Source organism: Macaca thibetana, chromosome 7, assembly GCF_024542745.1.
Source record: "Macaca thibetana thibetana isolate TM-01 chromosome 7, ASM2454274v1, whole genome shotgun sequence".
In the NCBI taxonomy this organism is placed as follows: domain Eukaryota; kingdom Metazoa; phylum Chordata; class Mammalia; order Primates; family Cercopithecidae; genus Macaca; species Macaca thibetana.
This window is the reverse complement of record NC_065584.1, coordinates 49,716,689-49,734,467: the sequence shown is the minus strand read 5'-3', so window position 1 is coordinate 49,734,467 and position 17,779 is coordinate 49,716,689. Positions and strand designations below refer to the sequence as shown.

The 17,779-nt window shown below is 37.6% G+C and overlaps 1 protein-coding gene across 2 annotated transcripts in view; it reads right to left on the bottom strand.

The window, feature by feature from the left end:
• ARMH4 (armadillo like helical domain containing 4) overlaps nucleotides 1-17,779 on the bottom strand; it is a 157,069-nt gene that overhangs the window by 10,806 nt on the left and 128,484 nt on the right. For both annotated transcript variants that reach the window (XM_050799721.1, XM_050799722.1), the window contains exon 7: nucleotides 1,461-1,492. In XM_050799721.1, coding sequence (XP_050655678.1) covers nucleotides 1,461-1,492 — 32 coding nt within the window. The remainder of the gene's footprint in view (nucleotides 1-1,460; nucleotides 1,493-17,779) is intronic.

Genomic DNA, 17,779 nt, shown 5'->3' with positions numbered 1-17,779 from the left:
TTGAGACAAGGTAAGAATAAAGGGTTCATAGGAATAAAAATAGACAGCCTTTCTCTAAAGCTGCACAGATTATTTTAAGGGAATGGTAAAGCTATACATACATGCAGATAAGAAATTTAACAATACCAATTTCAAAACAGGTTACCCGACAAAATTTATTTTCTTAAGACTTTTTTTTTGGGGGGGGGTCTCTTTGTTAAATAACTCAGGATACTTTCTATGGAAACAATGATATATGAATTCCTAGGTTAACGTAACAAATCCTGTTTAATTTTCATTGCATCATATTTTTCCCTGAAAAATAACAGGAAACACTACCTATGTAAATATATCCAGTTCTAAACTTTCGAAGTTTTCTTCCCCTCCAGTGTTTCTCAGTCCATCTGATCGCAGCCCACCTCTCCTCACAATTGGACCCATTACAAATACCAAAACAGCCTCCATTGACCTCAACAGGCTTAAAATTTTTCAATGTCACTTTTAATTTATATGAACATAAAATAGTCTCATTCTCAAACATTATCTGTGCTAAATTTTACTTAGAAACAGAAATAATAAGGAGAATTAATACAATTATATAAATTTATTTGCAATTGAATGTATTCTTTAATATTAAGCTGTAGTAAAATAATATTAATAATTCAAATATGAGGGAAATTGACTGCAGGTAATAAAAAAGATATGGAATGCCATCAATAGAAATATATTGAGACTGGTGAACTGAAGGTAACTCAGTATCTGACCACTGAAAAGATTTCCATTTAGCCGAAATCCCAATGAAATCTGAGCTGGGCTGTAATAATGGGATCCGACACAGGCTACAACAAGGAATTCAGGACTCCATCTATATCTTTATGAGTAATTCGGTTTAAAATTACCAAGTAACCAAAAGCAAAACTTGGAGAGGGTTGAAAATCAAAAGAAAATAAACAATATCAACCTGGAAGTTAACGTTGTCAATCACTATGTAGATGGCAGAATTAATGCAAAAAAAGAAAATCTTTTTCTATAGTTGGCCATTCCAGACAGGTCAGCTCATCAATACCTAGTAAGTAGCAGCACTGTGATAAACTGCACACCTAGAGCGTCCCATATTGGAGAGAAAAAAAAAAAAAAAAAAAAAAGCCAGAAGGAATGGAATTACAATCCTGAAATTCCCCGAAAAGAAACTTCACCTTGATATGTCAATTATTCTGTTGAGCATATCAAACAAGGTAAATTCTTATACTTTTATATGAGTGAATGGTACTCCAAAGAATAAGGTGTCTCCTGTGTTCCAAAAGAAGGGATTTAAAGGGAAGGCCTTCTTTTTTGCAGGGTGCTGCAAGCGGCCCTGAATCTTTAGATAGATTACCAGAATCAGAATAATAAACTAAAGCTCCACTACTCTGAAGATCTTTTGCTTAACAAAGCTATACGCCCCTAAAAATAAATCCAATGGAAGAAAATACTTTTCTTACCTTGTCTTTTAATTTTTCCATCCAGCTTCTCACTAGAAAAAAAAAAGATAATAAAATATAAATAACCATTTTTACTTATATTTCATGGTATTTAGTTAATTTGACAAATTGAAGAGTTTTTTTGTATTAAACACAGTAAAAGGATTAACAGTATAACATAATGACAATAATGGTCTTGTTTTTATTTCTACTTATTTAGAAATGCAACGGAGAGCACAAACATCCCTCATATCATTATTAGATAAATGGAGAATATTTTTGTTTGCTAAATGTTTTTTCTATTATTATTGAATGATTGGTGGGGAGGTGGGGGCAAAATGAAAATCATCTTTAAAATATCAAGTTCATTTATTCTCTGACACTTTTTCTTTGGCTTTATTCCTCATCTTTCTCAGTTTGTAAGCTCAGTGGGAATGCTGCACTTGAATCAATATCAGAGGGCCGAGATTAAGGTAGGAAGGGAAAATAAGCAAGCCCAGGCTGCCCAGAGCTGGCTCCAAAGAGAAGCAGTTGCAATCATATTTGAAGAAGCAAGGATTGGACAAAAGGCAAGAACAAGAAGTATTTCTGAAAGACATATAACTTGTGAACGGTACCATTCTATAGCAATACAACCACTATGAAAAATAAAAGCAATGACCAAGTAATATTTACAAAGCCAACTGAAAAAGGCTGATCAACTATGAAATTGTATGTAGACCATAGTTACAGCCATTTGGGAATACATAAATAAGCCAAGAGTAGAAGGAAGCATCAATTTCATTTTTGAAATAAGTGTTAGAATGGCCATGTTAAGGTTGGTTTGAGTTTGTTGGCGGTTTTTTTTTTTTTTTTTTTTTTTTTTTTTTTTTTTTTACCCTTAATTACCTTTCAAAGTCATAATAATGTTTCAACATTGAATGAAGATTTACTTGTAAAAGCATCAGAAAGGAGGAAGAAAAGACAAATATATTCTCATTTTACCTTTATTATCAAACAAAAGAAGTAAGTGTAAAAAGACTTTTAAGATTTCCTGGAATTTTCTCTGCTTTTGAGAAGCTTCAACAGATAGGAAGGAAGGAAGTAGAGTGGAAAACTTTTCTTACGAAGAGTCAGATAGTTAATATCTCAGGTTTTGCAGAGTGTATAGTCTCTGTCACAACTGTTCAATTCTGTTCTTGTATAACACAAAAGTGGCCGTAGACGACACATAAATAAATAGGTTCAGCTATGCTCCAATAACCTTTATTTATGGATATTAAAATTTGAATTTCGTGTAACCTTCAAATGTCATAAATACTTTTCTTTTCATTTTTTTCAACCCTATTAAAATGTAAAAAGCATTCTTTGCTCAGGGGCCACACAAAACCAGGCAGCAGGCTACATATGGGCCATGGACTATAATTTGCTGGCCCCTGGCATAGATATACTTTAACCAAGAAGTCGGTGCCTCCATTTACAATCTGACTCTAGCAATAATATATCAGAAAATACTGATGATGGCTGGCGTGCACACAGCTCCAGCCCTTACAAAGCATGACACATGCATTGCATCACTTGAACAGTAAACCAATGACAAACGTGAGAGGTCAGATTATGCTCAGGGAAAAGATGAGGAAACTGGGGCTCAAGAGAAGCTAAGAGACTTGTTCATGGTTAACCAGTGAGTAAAGAGTCATTGGGGCCAACCACGGTGGCTCACACCTGTAATCCCAGCACTTTGGGAGGCCGAGGTAAGTGGAGTTTGAGACCAGCCCAACCAACATGGTGAAACCCCGTCTCTACTAAAAATACAAAAAATTTAGCAAGATGTGGTGGCAGTCACCTGTAATCCCAGCTACTCAGGAGGCTGAGGTAGGAGAATCATTTGAACCTGGAAGGCAGAGGTTGCAGTGAGCCAACATCACACAGCCTGGGCAACAAAGCAAGACTCCATCTCAAAAAAAAAAAAAAAAGAAAGAAAGTCATTGGAACTCAAACCTAATTTTAAAAACCCAGGAGTAAGACTCTTGAACTACCGATTTCTTTTAGTGATACTACCACTGTTCTCCTTCAAGTTGAAAATGTGAGGATACCTTTGACCCTTCTACCTCCCTCGGGTCCTGGCTTTAATCTCTCATGCAGAGCCCTTGTCAAGACCTCTCTCTTGTCCTTCCCTCCTAGCTCCCTCTGTCTCAAAGGGATTCAGACAAAGATGGTGGTGATCAATCAGGATAAGAGCAAGGTCATGGGGAGATCAAAAGAAGCAAGTCTAGGAACCTCTAGAATAAGGCCAGGGGTTAGTGATTCTAGGAGTGGTTCCATAGAGAAGTAAGATCCATCACTGATCCACTGAGTGAATTTGGAGAAACTCTGGACCCACAGTTTCCTTACATAGAGAGATGGCAACATCTGTCTTGCAAGATTGTTGTGAAGATTAGAAATAACACATGCAAAGTGTTTAGTATAGAAATCTAGGGCAGGAGGGGAAGAAAGGTAAGTAAAATATGAGTATTTTGTAAATACATCTCACTTAAGCCCATGACATATATTTAAACAGAAGCAAGATAATGTTTCCAATTCATTCATTCAACAAATATTATGTACATTGTGTTTGATCAGGCATTACGCTCTAAAGTCAGTAGAAGTTATAAAACTAATTCCACTGAGAAAGGGGTTAGGCCACCAAGTCTATGATGAGAAGTGGATGACAAGCAGCAATGTAGGGACTGAAAGAGTGAAGAACAGAGCAGGAAAGCCAGTTGCTAGAGTGCAAGGCAGAACCCACCAACCTTTGAAGCAAGATGCTTGCAATCAGGGACTCACTTGGGTATTATACAACAAATAGGGCAAATCAAAAGAGAGGTGGAGGCAGGAAAGTTAATATGAGTACCTAGTGGAGGAGGCAAGATGGTGCAGGATAGGGATAGCCTGGAGAAGAGGAAAAGGAGGCAAAGACCAATCCAGGGTCCAAGGCACTGATAGGCTTGTGTACTGTAGGAAACTCATCGCCAAGAGAAGTATTTTAACTTAGGCCTTATCAACCCAGGCTTCACTGGTAAACTGTCCACATCTTAGGTTCTTAGAGTAAATTTCACAGTCCTACTTTGGATGATTATCTAATGAAGTAATTCTCCACTGAAGGCAAGAAGGCACATCAGTGCAAGATGTTTACATGTGCACAGATATCTGAAGGAGCACGTTCCTTTGATCTAGTTCAGCAATTCATAACACAGAGTGGGAAAGGCAGGCAAAATATTCTTGGCTGGTGAGAGAGGATAGTGAGAAACTATTCTGGTGGGCATAGGTCTAAAAAGGTTGAGGAAACACTATTCTTAGACTGTGAGCTTGATGATGTTTCCCCATCTAAGAACACGAGATCCTGGAGGGCCATGCCTTGTGCTTCTCAGGTATCCGCCAAGGCCCTCTGCATAATATTAAACACTCAGGTGCTTAATACGTATTTTTTCTTCTTTCAGAAAATATTTATTTAAGTGAGTTCACAATCTTTGAGTAAGCATGATTCTCATTCATGAGGATCCTGTAAACAGTTTTCAGCAAAACATTCAAGTCAAAATAAATATAAATTTTATGCAATGAACGTTTTAAAACTTAAGGGGTAGAAAACGATAAGAGAATGCAATGCAAGAAGAAAGAAAATTATAGAGAAGTACTTTTGTTAAAAAAAAAAAGATGATGGCCAGTCACACTGGCACATGCTTGTAATTCCAGCACTTTGGGAGGCCAAGGCAGGCAGATTGCTTGAGACCAGTCTAGGCAACATAGCGAGACTCCTGTCTCTACAGAAAAAAAAAAAAAAAAAAAATTAAATTTAAATTTAAAAAAATTTAAAGATCGTTATTTATAAACAGGAAAACTGATAACTGCAATTTTTAAAAAATAGAGAAACCTCACAGTAATTAAAGAAGTATGAACAGATACAGCTTTTCAGAGCTACAGAGGGGGAGGGGAGATTTGCAATCTATATCAAAAGCTTTATTAAGGTTAAAATGTTTTATACAAAGCTCCAGTTATAGAAGACATGTATCTTAAAAAATCATGAATATTCACAAAAATTTTGTTTAAATCATGTTCACAAAATATTTATACTAGAAAGGAGCATGTAAACAATATTAATATCCAACAAGACAGGATTGGTTTAAACACTCAAGGGAAAACAAAACCTTAGGTTATGTCTACAGAGTATTATATGAAAATAAAATTATTTTTAAAATACTTAAAGGCAAGATGTTGTTCAACTTATATATTGCAAAGGAAAAAAATAGTGTAGTATAATGTGAGCCTCAGTTTGTAGATAAAAAATATTATGTGTAAAATTTGAACAATGCACATCAAAATGTTAACTGAATTAATCAATTCGGTTGACTGATTAATTGGGAGGTAGAATTATGGGTGATTTTTCTTTTATCCTCTGTATTTTTAGGATTTAGCAAATCACAATTTCTCACTACTTTTAAATTAAGAAAAAAGCATATTTTACAACAAAACCCCCCAAATTTCCATAAACCTTTGCAAATTAAAGTTGATAGTAGATTGCTGATAGTGAACACAAGAAGTTACAGCCCTTCCACTTGGCTCACAGCTCAGCCCACAGCTACAGATTCACTCTAATCCCACTGTTTTGTTATCTTTCTTGAAATTTTGTTTAATGCAAATCCAAGAGCACAGTGCTATAATAAGGCCTCTGGTCTCCTTCTAGTAGAGAGAAAGGTACACAGAAAAGAAAGTAGGCATGAATGAAGGTCATATATAACAAGCCCACAGCTAATATTATACTCATTGGTGAAAAGTTGAGGGCTTTTCCTCTAAGATAAGGAACACGACAAGGATGCCCACTCTTGTCACTTATATTCAACTTAGAAGTGGAAGTCCTGGCCAGAGCAAATAGGTAAGAGAACAAAATAAAAGCCATCCGAATTATAAAGGAGGAACTTTGGCCAGGCACAGTGGCTAACACCTGTAATCCCAGCACTACAGGAGGCTGAGGCAGGCAGCTCACTTGAGCCCAGGAGTTCAAGACCGGCCTGGGCAACATAGCAAAACCTTGTCTCTACAAAAAGTATAAAAATTAGCTGGGTGTAGTGGCACACCTGCAGTCCCAGCTACTCGGGGAGGCTGAGGTGAGAGGATTGCTTGAGCCCAGGAGGTTGAGGCTGCAGTGAGCTGTGTTCATGCCACTGCACTCCAGCCTTGACAACAGACCAAGACCCTGTCTCAAAATAATAAAAGGAAGAACTTAAATTGTCACTGTTTACAGATGACATAATCTCATGGATGCAGCTGGAAACCATCATTCTCAGCAAACTATCACAAGAACAGAAAACCAAACACCGCATGTTCTCACTCATAGGTGGGAATTGAACAATGAGATCACTTGGACTCGGGAAGGGGAACATCACACACTGGGGCCTATCACGGGGAGGGGGGAGGGGGGAGGGATTGCATTGGGAGTTATACCTGATGTAAATGACGAGTTGATGGGTGCTGACGAGTTGATGGGTGCAGCATGCCAACATGGCACAGGTATACATATGTAACAAACCTGCACATTATCCACATGTACCCTAGAACTTAAAGTATAATAATAATAAAAAAAAAACACTAGAAACTCCACCAAAAAAATGGTTAGAAGTTATAAACAAATTCAGTAAATTTGCAGGATACAACATCAACATGCACAAATCAAGAGTTTCTATCCTACCAATGAGTTATCTAAAACAGAAATCAAGAAAACAATTCCATTTACAATAGCTACAAAAAAAAAAAATACTTAGGCATAAATTTAATCAAGGAGGTGAAAGACCTGCTCACTAAAATCTATAAAACATTGATGAAAGAGATTGAAGGAGACACAAATAAATGGAAAAATATTCCATGTTCACAGACTAGATTAATATTGTTTAAATGTCCATATAACCTAAAACCATTTACAAATTCAGTGCAATCTCTATCAAAATCCCAATGACACTGTATTTTTCACAGAAATAGAGAAAAACGATCTTAAAATTTCTGTGGAACCACAAAAGACCACAAAATAGCCAAAGCAATCTTGAGCAACAACAACAACAACAACAACAACAAAAAACTGGAGGCATCAAGGTACCTAACTTCAAAATACATTACATAACCAAAACAGTGTGGCATTGGCATAAAAACAGATACATAGACCAATGGAACAGACTTGAGAGCCCAGAAATAAATTCATGCATTTACCATCCATGCATTTTCAACAAAGGTGAACACACAATGGGGAAAGGACAGTCTCTTTAATAAATTATGTTATGAAAACTGGATATCCACATGCAAAAGAATAAACTTAGAGCCTCATCTCACACCATATACAAAAATCAACTCAAAATGAATTAAAAACTTAAATGTAAGACCTGAAATTATAAATCTACTAGAAGATAATATAGGGGAAAAGCTTTATGACATTGGACATGGCAATGATTTTTTGGCTATCACTCCAAAAGCACAGGAAAGAAAATCAAAAATAGACAACTGGGATTTTACCAAACTAAAAAGATTCCATATAGCCAAGGAGACAACCAACAGAGTGAAAAGACAAGCTATAGAATGGGAGAAAATATTTGCAAACTATCTGATAAGGGGTTAATACCCAAAATATATCATGAAATCGTACAACTGAATAGCAAGAAAACAAATATGGGGGAAGGACTGAATAGACATTTCTGAAAAAAAGACATACAAATGGCCAAAAAGTTCATGAAAAATGTTCAACATCACTAATTATCAGAGATATGTAAATTAAATGTACAATGAGATATCAATTCACACCTATTAGAAAGGCTATGATCAAAAAGACAAAAGATAACAAGGTTTGGCAAGATGTATAGAAAAGGAAATCCTTGTACACTGTTGGTGGCAATGGAAATTGGTACAGTCATTATGGGAAACAGTATGGAGGTTCCTCAAAAATTAAAATAGAACTATCATGTGATCCCCCAATCCCACTACTGGGTACATATTCAAAGGAAATTAAATCGGTATGTTGAAGAGATATCTGCACTCTCATGTTCATTGCAACACTATTCACAATACTTAAGATATAGAATCAAATGCCCATCAACATATGAATAAAGAAAATGTGGTACTGTATATATACACAGTGGAATATTATTCAGCCATAAAAAAGAATAAAATCCTATCATTTGCAGCAACATAGATGAGCCTGGAGAACATTATGTTAAGTAAAACAAGCTAGGCACAGAAAGACAAATATCACACGATCTCACTTATATGTAGAATCTGAAAAAGTATAACTCATAGAAGCAGAGAATGGTGGTTACCAGGTGTAGGAGGGGGACACGTTGGAGAGATATTAGTCAAAGGATACAAAATTTCAATTAGATAGGAGAAATAAGTTCAAGAGATCTATTGTACAACACATAACTATCGCTAATCGCAATGTATTGTATTCTTGAAAATTGCTAAGAGAGTAGATTTTCAGTGTTCTTACCACAAAAATGCTAACTATATGGGGTAAGACTAATTATGTTATTAGCTTGATTTAGCCTTTCTACAATGTATACGTATTTCAAAACATCGTGTTGTTTTGAATGTCAATTGTCATGTTGATAAATATATACGATTTTTATTTGTCAATTAAAAACTAATTTTTTTTATTAAAAAGTAGTCATGGGTTATTAAAAACAGATCCTCTCTCATGCTCGCCAGCGCCCTCTTGTGTATGTGAATCCCAAGTGTAGCAACTTGCCACTCTCCTAGTTTTTCTGCTGAACAAAAAGGGTGTGAAGATCAAAGATGCAGCTGCAGATAAAATAACATTTCCACCATCCTGGCCAACAAGGTGAAACCTCGTCTCTACTAAAAATACAAAAATTAGCCGGATGTGGTGGCATGCGCCTGTAGTCCCAGCTACTCAGGAGACTGAGGCAGGAGAATCGCTTGAACTCAGGAGGCGGAGGTTGCAGTGAGCCGAGATCACGCTATTACACTCCAGCTTGGGTGACAGAGCGAGATCCTGTCTCAAAAATAATAATAATAAAATAGAATTTTAAAAAATAAAATAACATTTCCATGCATCCTACTAATTGCAAGACTGATTGGTTTTAATGGGCTGAGGCTGAAAAGTATCCCAAACTGTTTATTTAGAGGAGTATGTTTAATTTTGATTTATTTCCAGTAATACAGTTTTATGAACTACATTTATCCCAGAGATATGCATAAATTCCCTTTTGCTAAAGGGGAAGCGATGGGAGCCAGAAGAGATCGAGGATTTGTCTGAAATAATAATAAAGATTTGTTGAACACCTCACAAAAATTTTGCAAAGTAGATATTATTATCCCCTATTTTACGGATGAAGAAAATGAAATTCAAGTAGTGCTCAGAGTCACACAGCTAAAAAGCAGCTGATCCGGTATTGAAACCAGCCCTTTATGGCTCTAAAACCTGTCAGTATACCCATGGGTCACTCTGGGCAGGGGTGAGAGCAGGTGGCCAAGGAGACCTTATCACAGCCCATGGGGCTTTCCTGAGCTCTGGAGATAGGGCATACTCAAGCTGGGGGGTGGTGTGTATTAGCTCACCTGGCATTCCAACTCCTTTACCTTCTCCTCCCCGTCCCCTCTCTCTGACAAATGTGCTTCTCTTTCTGCCTCTATGTGTGTCTCCCTCTGTCTCTGTCTCTCATTGTGTCTCTGCATATCACATTGTGATTTGTGTCTTTCTGTCCTTTCTCTCCCTTCCCTTGTCTCTTTCTCTCTGACTCTGTGTCTGGGTGTCTGCCTGGTTCTGTTGCTCTATCTATCTTTCTCTCCCTGTCTCTCTCTTCCTGTCTGTGCTGTGTGTGGGGTGAGGGGATTCTCTTTGTATATGTCTTTCTCATTCAGAGAAAATAAACTGGATCTCTTACTTCCATGTTTGCCAAGGACTTTTCCAACTCAGTCCTGTATGCCAGGGTAGCAGCATCTTTAACTCTCCATTGGGAAACAGCCAACTGAGTGGCAGAAATCTTAGGGTGAAACTTAAAACTCAGAATGAGCAATGCTGAAGAGAGAGAGAATGATTTATTATAAGGCGTTAGCTCATGTGATAATGAAAACTGAGACTTCCCAAGATCTACTATCTATAAACTGGAGATCTAGGAGAGCCACTGGTTTAGTTCCAACCTGAGTCCAAAGGCCTGAGAACCAGGAGAGCTGATGTAGTCCAAAAGCCTGCAGACTCAACACGCGGGAAGAGCTGGTGTGTCATGCCCGAAGACAGAGGGAAAAAAACCAATGTCTCAACTTTCAGGCTGTCAGGCAGGAGGAATTGCCCCTTTTCATAGGGCAGTTGGACTTATTGTTCCATTTAAGCCTTCAATGGATTGGATGAAGCCCACCCACATTAGGAGGGTATTTACCCAGTCTACAGATTCAAATGCAATATGGTTTGACTGCATGCTCACCCAAGTTTCATCTTGAATTGTAACTACCACAATCCTCATGTGTCTTGGGAGGGACCCGGTGGGAGATAATTAAATCATGGGGGTGGGTTTTTCTTTATAAGTTGCACTGTCTCGGGTATTTCTTCATAGCAGTATGAAAATGGACTAATACAAAATGTTAATCTCATCCAGAAACACCCTCACAAACACGACCAATATAATGTTTGATCAAATGCCTGGGCACACATGGTCCAGTCAAGTTGACATAAAATTATCCATCACAGAGTGACACTGGAGGTCAAGATCACAATCCTGGTTCCCCAACATTTAAAGACAAGCCAGAGGAGAAAGTGACAGGAGAAGAGACAGGTATGGAATGGTCAGAGAGGCTCAGAAACCTGGACTGTTTCTGTTTGAAACAACTGTTTCATATGAAACAACCCAGAAGAGCTCGTTCCAAGCATTTATGAGGACATTTTCACATATCATTGATCAAAGAAATCCTTTGTTCGGGTTCAGCTAAGCCCATTGTGTGCCACTCATGTGCCCTGGCCCACTGCGGAGGTGTCCTGCAGACTGCTTTCATCCCATGCAGGCTTGAGGATCAGAGCCTGAGGTGTCCCCTAGCCACGGAGCCTTCAGTGGGTTGACCACAAACAAAGAGCAGGTATCACCTAGGAGCCATCTGCAACCAAGGAGGGCTGCAAGTATATTAATACACTGGTATAGTATAGTAGTTTCCTATAGCTACTATAACAATACCACAAACATAGTGGAATAAAGCAACACACATTTTTTATCTTATATTTCTGGAGAGGGAAAGGCCAAAATTCAGACTCATGACTTAAAGTCAAGGTGTCAACAGGATTAATTCCTTCTAGAGGCTCTAGGAGAGAATCTGTTTCCTTGCCTTTTCCAGCTTCTAGAATCCACATGCAATCCTTGGCTCATGGCCTATTCCCCCATCTTCAAAGTCAACAACATAACATCTTCAACTCTCTCTGTCTTTCTCTGTCCCCACCCCCACCCTCCAAGCTCTGCCTCCCATTGTCATATTTTCTTCTCTGACTCTAACCTCCTTAATTCTCTCTCAGAGAGACCGTTGTGACAATCTCCTGATCTCCAGGTCCTTAACTCAATCACACCTGCCAAGTAGCTCTTGCCATGTAAGGTAACATATCCCCATGTTCCAGGGATTAACAGGTAGACATCATTCGAGGAAGCCACTATTCTGTCTCATTATATCAGTTAAATCCCCCAGTTTTCCTCATTCCTGACATATGTTCTACCCAGTTTCCCAGAGAATCCCCAGCAGCAAGGAGCTCTAGCAGTAATCCACTGATTAGCATCTCCTCTATTGGCTTTCCACCCTCCCCACCTCACTTCCTCACTCCCTCTCCATACTTCCTAGGATCACCTCCCAAATAAACTCCTTATATCCAATCCTGTCACAGGGTCTACTTTTAGGGAGAGCTCAAACTAAGACACTAGTCTAATTCAGTCACCATATAGGCAAGCTGGCCCTTTGCCATACCAATTTCATTCATTTCGTACATTAAAACCAACCACAGACATACCTTGGAGATACTGTAGGTTCAGTTCCAGACCACTATCATAAAGCAAATGCTGCAATAAGATATGTCACACAAATTTTTTTGTTTCCCAGTGTCTGTAAAAGTTATATTTGCACTACAGTATAGTCTAGTAAGCATGCGATTGCGTTATGTCTAAATAAACACATCCATACTTTAACTAAAAATACTTTATTACCAAAAAATGCTAATGATCATCTGAGCCTTCACAGACTATTTTTGCTGGATGGAGGGTCTTCCTCAATGCTGATGGCTGCTGACTAATCAGGTGGTGGTTGTTGAAGGCAGAGGTAGCTGTGTCAATTTCTTAAAACAACAGTGAAGTTTGCTGCACTGAATGAGTCTTCATTTTATGAAGGATTTCTCTATATATGCAATACTGTTTGAGAGCATTTTACCCAGAATGAAAATTCTTTCAAAACTGGCGTTAATCCTCTCATACCCTGCCACTGCTTGGTCAGCTAAGTTCGTGTAATATTCTAAGTCCTTTGTTGTCATTTCAACACTGTTCACACCAGGAATAAATTCTATCTCAAAGAACCACTTTCTTTGCTCATCCACAAGAAGCAACTTTTCATCCAATTAAGTCTTATCATGAGATCACAGCAATTCAGTCACATCTTCAGGTTCCATTTATAATTCTAATTCTCTTTCTATTTCTAACACACATGCAGTTACCTCCTCCAATGAAGTCTTGCACCCCTCAAAGTCATCCATAAGGGTTAAAATCAACTTCTTCCAAACTCCTGTTAAGGATAACTTGTCCTCTTCCCATGAGTCATGAATGTTCTGAATGGCATCTAGAAAGATGAATCCTTTCCAGAAGGTTTACAACTTACTTTGGCCAGATCCATCATGAATCATTATCTATGGCAGTTACAGCCTTATGAAATGTATTCCTTAAATAATAAGACATGAAGGTTAAAATTATTCCTTGATCCATGAACTGCAAAATGGACATTGTATTAGTAGGCATGAAAACAACATTAATCTCCTTGCACATCTCCACCGGAGTTATTGGGTAACCAGGTACATTGTCAATGAGCAGTAGTAATAATTTGAAAGGAATCTTTTTTTCTAAGAGTAGGTCTCAACAGTGGGCTTAAAATATTCAGTAAAACATGCTGTAAACAGATGTGCTGTCATCCAGGCTTTGTTGTTCCATTTATAGAACACAGGCAGAGTAGATTTAAATTCTTAAGGGCCTTAGGATTTTAGGAATAGCCAATGAGCACTGACTTCAACTTAAAGTCATCGGCAGCATCAGCCTCTAACAAGAGAGTCAGCCTGTCTTTTGAAGCTTTGAAGCCAGGTACTGATTTCTCTCTTGCTATAAAAGCCCTAGATAATATCTTCTAATATACAACTATTTCATCTACAACGAAAACCTGTGGTTTAGTAGCCACCTTCATCAAGGATCTTAGCTAGATCTTCTGCATAACTTGCTGCAGCTTCTACTTGCCTTTGTACTTTTATATTATGGAGACAGCTTGTTTCCTTAAGCCTCATGAACCAGCCTGTGCTAGCTTCCAACTTTTCTTCTACAGCTTCCTCACTTCTCTCAGCCTTCACAGAATTTAAGAGAGTTAGGGTCTTCCTCTGGAATAGACTTTGGCTTAAGGGAATGCTGTGGCTGATTTGATCTTCTACACAGGCCGCTATAATTTTCTCCACATCAGCAATAACGTTGTGTCTCTGTTATCATTTGTGTGTGCACTAGAGCACACACAATTATTAACTTTCTTCAAGAACTTTTCCTTTACATTCACAACTTGGCTAACTGGTGCAAGAGGCCTAACTTTTGGACTGTCTTAACTTTCAACATGCCTTTCCCCACTAAGCCTAACATTTATAGCCTTTGATTTAAAGTGAGAGATGTGTGTTTCTTTCTTTCACTTGAACACTTAGAGGCCATTGTAGGGCTTTTAATTTCATTAATTTCAATATTGTTTTGTCTCAGGGAATAGTGAGGCCTGAAGAACAGGAGAGTGATTAGGGAATGGGCAGTCAGTAGAACAGTCAGAACACACACATTTATCAATTAAGGTCACCATCTCATATAGATGCTATTGGTGGCACCCCAAAAGAATTACAGTAGTAACATTAAAGACCACTGATCACAGATCACCATAATAGATAAAATAATAATGAAAAAGGCTGAAATATCAAGAGAATTACCAAAATGTGACACAGAGACACAGAGTGATCCCATGCTATAGGGAAAATTATACCAACAGACTTGTTGAGTGCAGGTTGCCACAAACCCTCAATTTTTAAGAAATGCAGTATCTGAAGAGTTCAATAAAGTGAAAGACAATAAAATGAAATGTATCTGCACTAAAATGAACAGAATGAGGCATATAAGGGAGGCAGACAAACTGGCCAAGTTCAAGGTAGAAGCCATCTCTGTTTATCTAAATTAATTGTAACTGAAGAATTTCAGGCTACCTGAATTTATAAAATATAGCATTCCCATATAGCATTCTGTAAGATATACTTCATAGATAGGTTCCTTAGGTTCCCATTGAATTTTGAAAGAGTTATAGTCTCTTTAATAGAAAATTTTTCAATATCGCATCTTTCAAGGTGGGAAACTTGTTATCTCAATCAATGAAAAGAGAAATGTATGCTCCACCTAAATAAATGAAATATCAGAGCATAGTTCTTTGTTCAAAGCATGTGTAACTAAATCTCAATTACAGTATTTCTATAGTGTCAAGAAATAAATGGAGACCAGCTCTTCTTCTTTCTTGTTATTTAACCATAAATGCTATTTCTAACCCAAGAAATGAGGTTTTTTTCCAACTTATATAACACATTTAAGAATAACAAAACTTACTAAGTTTTAAGTATTATCTGCATGTTTTTAAAGAATCTTGAGTTTTTCTAGCTACAGATTATTCTCTAATGATGCTAAATTTACCTGCTTCAAAATCACACAGAAACTGTCTATAATAATTTGCTCTTCACGTAATTACAGAACAACATGATTCCAATAAATAGAATGACCCACTTCTTTGCACAGAACTAAGTGAACATTAATCGTGTATCTAAGAAGCAATTAATTCTGAAAGCTCTGCACTGATATTTACAAAGAAGGGTGCAAAGAGCCCAGATACCCTAATCTCTACTTTCAAGTAATATTAAGAATGTCTTTAGTTAATTGTAAGTTTAGGAATGACACTAGATACCTACTGGGAAGATGCAAAGAGAACTTCCTGCAATCAACTGTACATCCTGCCAGGGTTATTCATTAGTGCTAACAATATTTATAAACTATAAACCTATTATCACAACTCTTGTGATGAGAAGGCTGTCATGAACTTCAACCATAGGGAAATACATGATACATAAATGAGGAAGAAAGCATCCCTCAATGTGTCTTCCTTTTTCTTCCCAAAATGGAAAGCAATAACATACAACATTGATTCCCATTATTCACCAGGGGAGAAAAAAAATATTTGCCTCCCCCTATGCTTGATCATGAGGCGGAAAAAAAAAAAAAAAAAAAAAAAAAATCACTGCTCTTTACTTAAGCACCCTTGAAGTTTCTGCTGAGCACCAAGGTTTCTGATCTATGATTTTACCACCCAGCGGCATCAAGTACATGCTCAGGGGACCTGAAATTCTCATTCTCATGAGATCTCTTCTCACATTTGCACTACCTGATCTTCAATCCATTGGTGAAAAAGAAAATAGTTTGGCCTTCATACTTTATTTTTAACAGAAAGTTTACTGCTTTCTGAAGTTCAGTATCATCAAGCTTCCAGTGCAAAATCAAGTTTGTGTGTCATGCTTACCAGGTCTGCTGAATTGAAAATTTGCCATCTTGAGATATAACCGAGGCTTTAGCAACCATAAAACCCATCAGCTCTACCTTCAGTCCCTCCTCATTCTCAATTTTATGTAAGGTGATAAACCCCTTTAGCATCAAGACAAGCTCCCCAAGCACATTCCTCTCCTTTATATAAATTTGGGGGCTTCCACTGATAAAAAGCCATGGCTTGACCATAGGGCCAAGGTAAATAGAAGATTGCCTACTGACCAAGTGGCTCTAGTCTCTTGTTTGCCATTGGCCCTTAGCTGGAGTTTCTGACATGATTCTACTTAACCAACAGGAAGCTCCCATCTCTCTAGTGCCTTGACTCGGCCAGCAGATGAAATCAATTAGAAGTGGAGTACTAACTAAGTACTAAAGTGGTTTTCAAGGAAGCTTCAGGGTTTGTTTTCCAGAAGTTCCATTTACCAGTTCATAATTTTCACTCCTCACAATAATGGGCAAATACCAAGCTGCACACTCAAGAGAGATTAAGGCAAATCTTTGGTTAAGAACACCTGAACATTTATGATTAAAGAGTAGACAATTTCATCTATGTAAGATAATAAGTTCTGGAGATCTGTTATACAGCATAGTTCCCATAGCTAATGATACCGTATTGTACACTTAAAATCTGCTAAAAGGGTCTTTTTTTAAGTTGCAGTTTTGAATTTTACTTAAAGAAGATACTTATAACCCTGAGTTGGTAATGGCTAGGAGAAGAAGACGGAGTCCTCTAAAGTTTTGTTTTATTTTTATTTTCTAATTTAGAACATCAAATCTATTAGTTCCATGTTCAGGGAGGACATATCCCTTTACTTTTGGGTATTGAGACATTGGTGTGGCTCTTCATGACGTCTTGAAAGTCATAGGCTATCTCTGTTAAAATAAGATTTTTTTAAAGGTGTGCAACTTGGTGTTTTGATATAGGTATGATCACTACAATCAAACTAATTAACATATCTATTAACATCTACAACATCTACACAGTTACCTGTGTGCGTGTGTGCTGAGAAAATTTAGCTCATGTTCTATCCACTAAGAGAGTAGATGTTAAGTGTTCCTACAACAAATAATAATAATAAAGGGGACAAGAGAAACTTTGGGAGGTGATAGATATGTTTATGGCCTTGGTGGTGATGGTTTCAGGGGTGTATACTTGTCCCCAAACTCATCGAGTTGTACACATTTAATATGTGTAGCTTTTTATACATCAAAAGCATTACAGTTAATATACTCAAAGGCAGAACTTTTCTGCTATCTAAATGGATTACTTGAAAGTCTCCTTCAGCTCTTGAACCATAGGAAAAAACCTAAAGGTCTTGACAGACCATTACAGGATAGCAGGTGAACAGGCCAGACTCTGTCTTTCCCCTTTTTTAATCGCTTAAGCAAGCATGTTACATGCCCCTGGTAGCAACTGTTCGACTATATATGAAGAAGAACAGTCAATCTCAGCTTCCTCATTCCTTAGTCATTGGAAACATGCTTCCACTTGGCCAGGTTCTTAAGATGCTA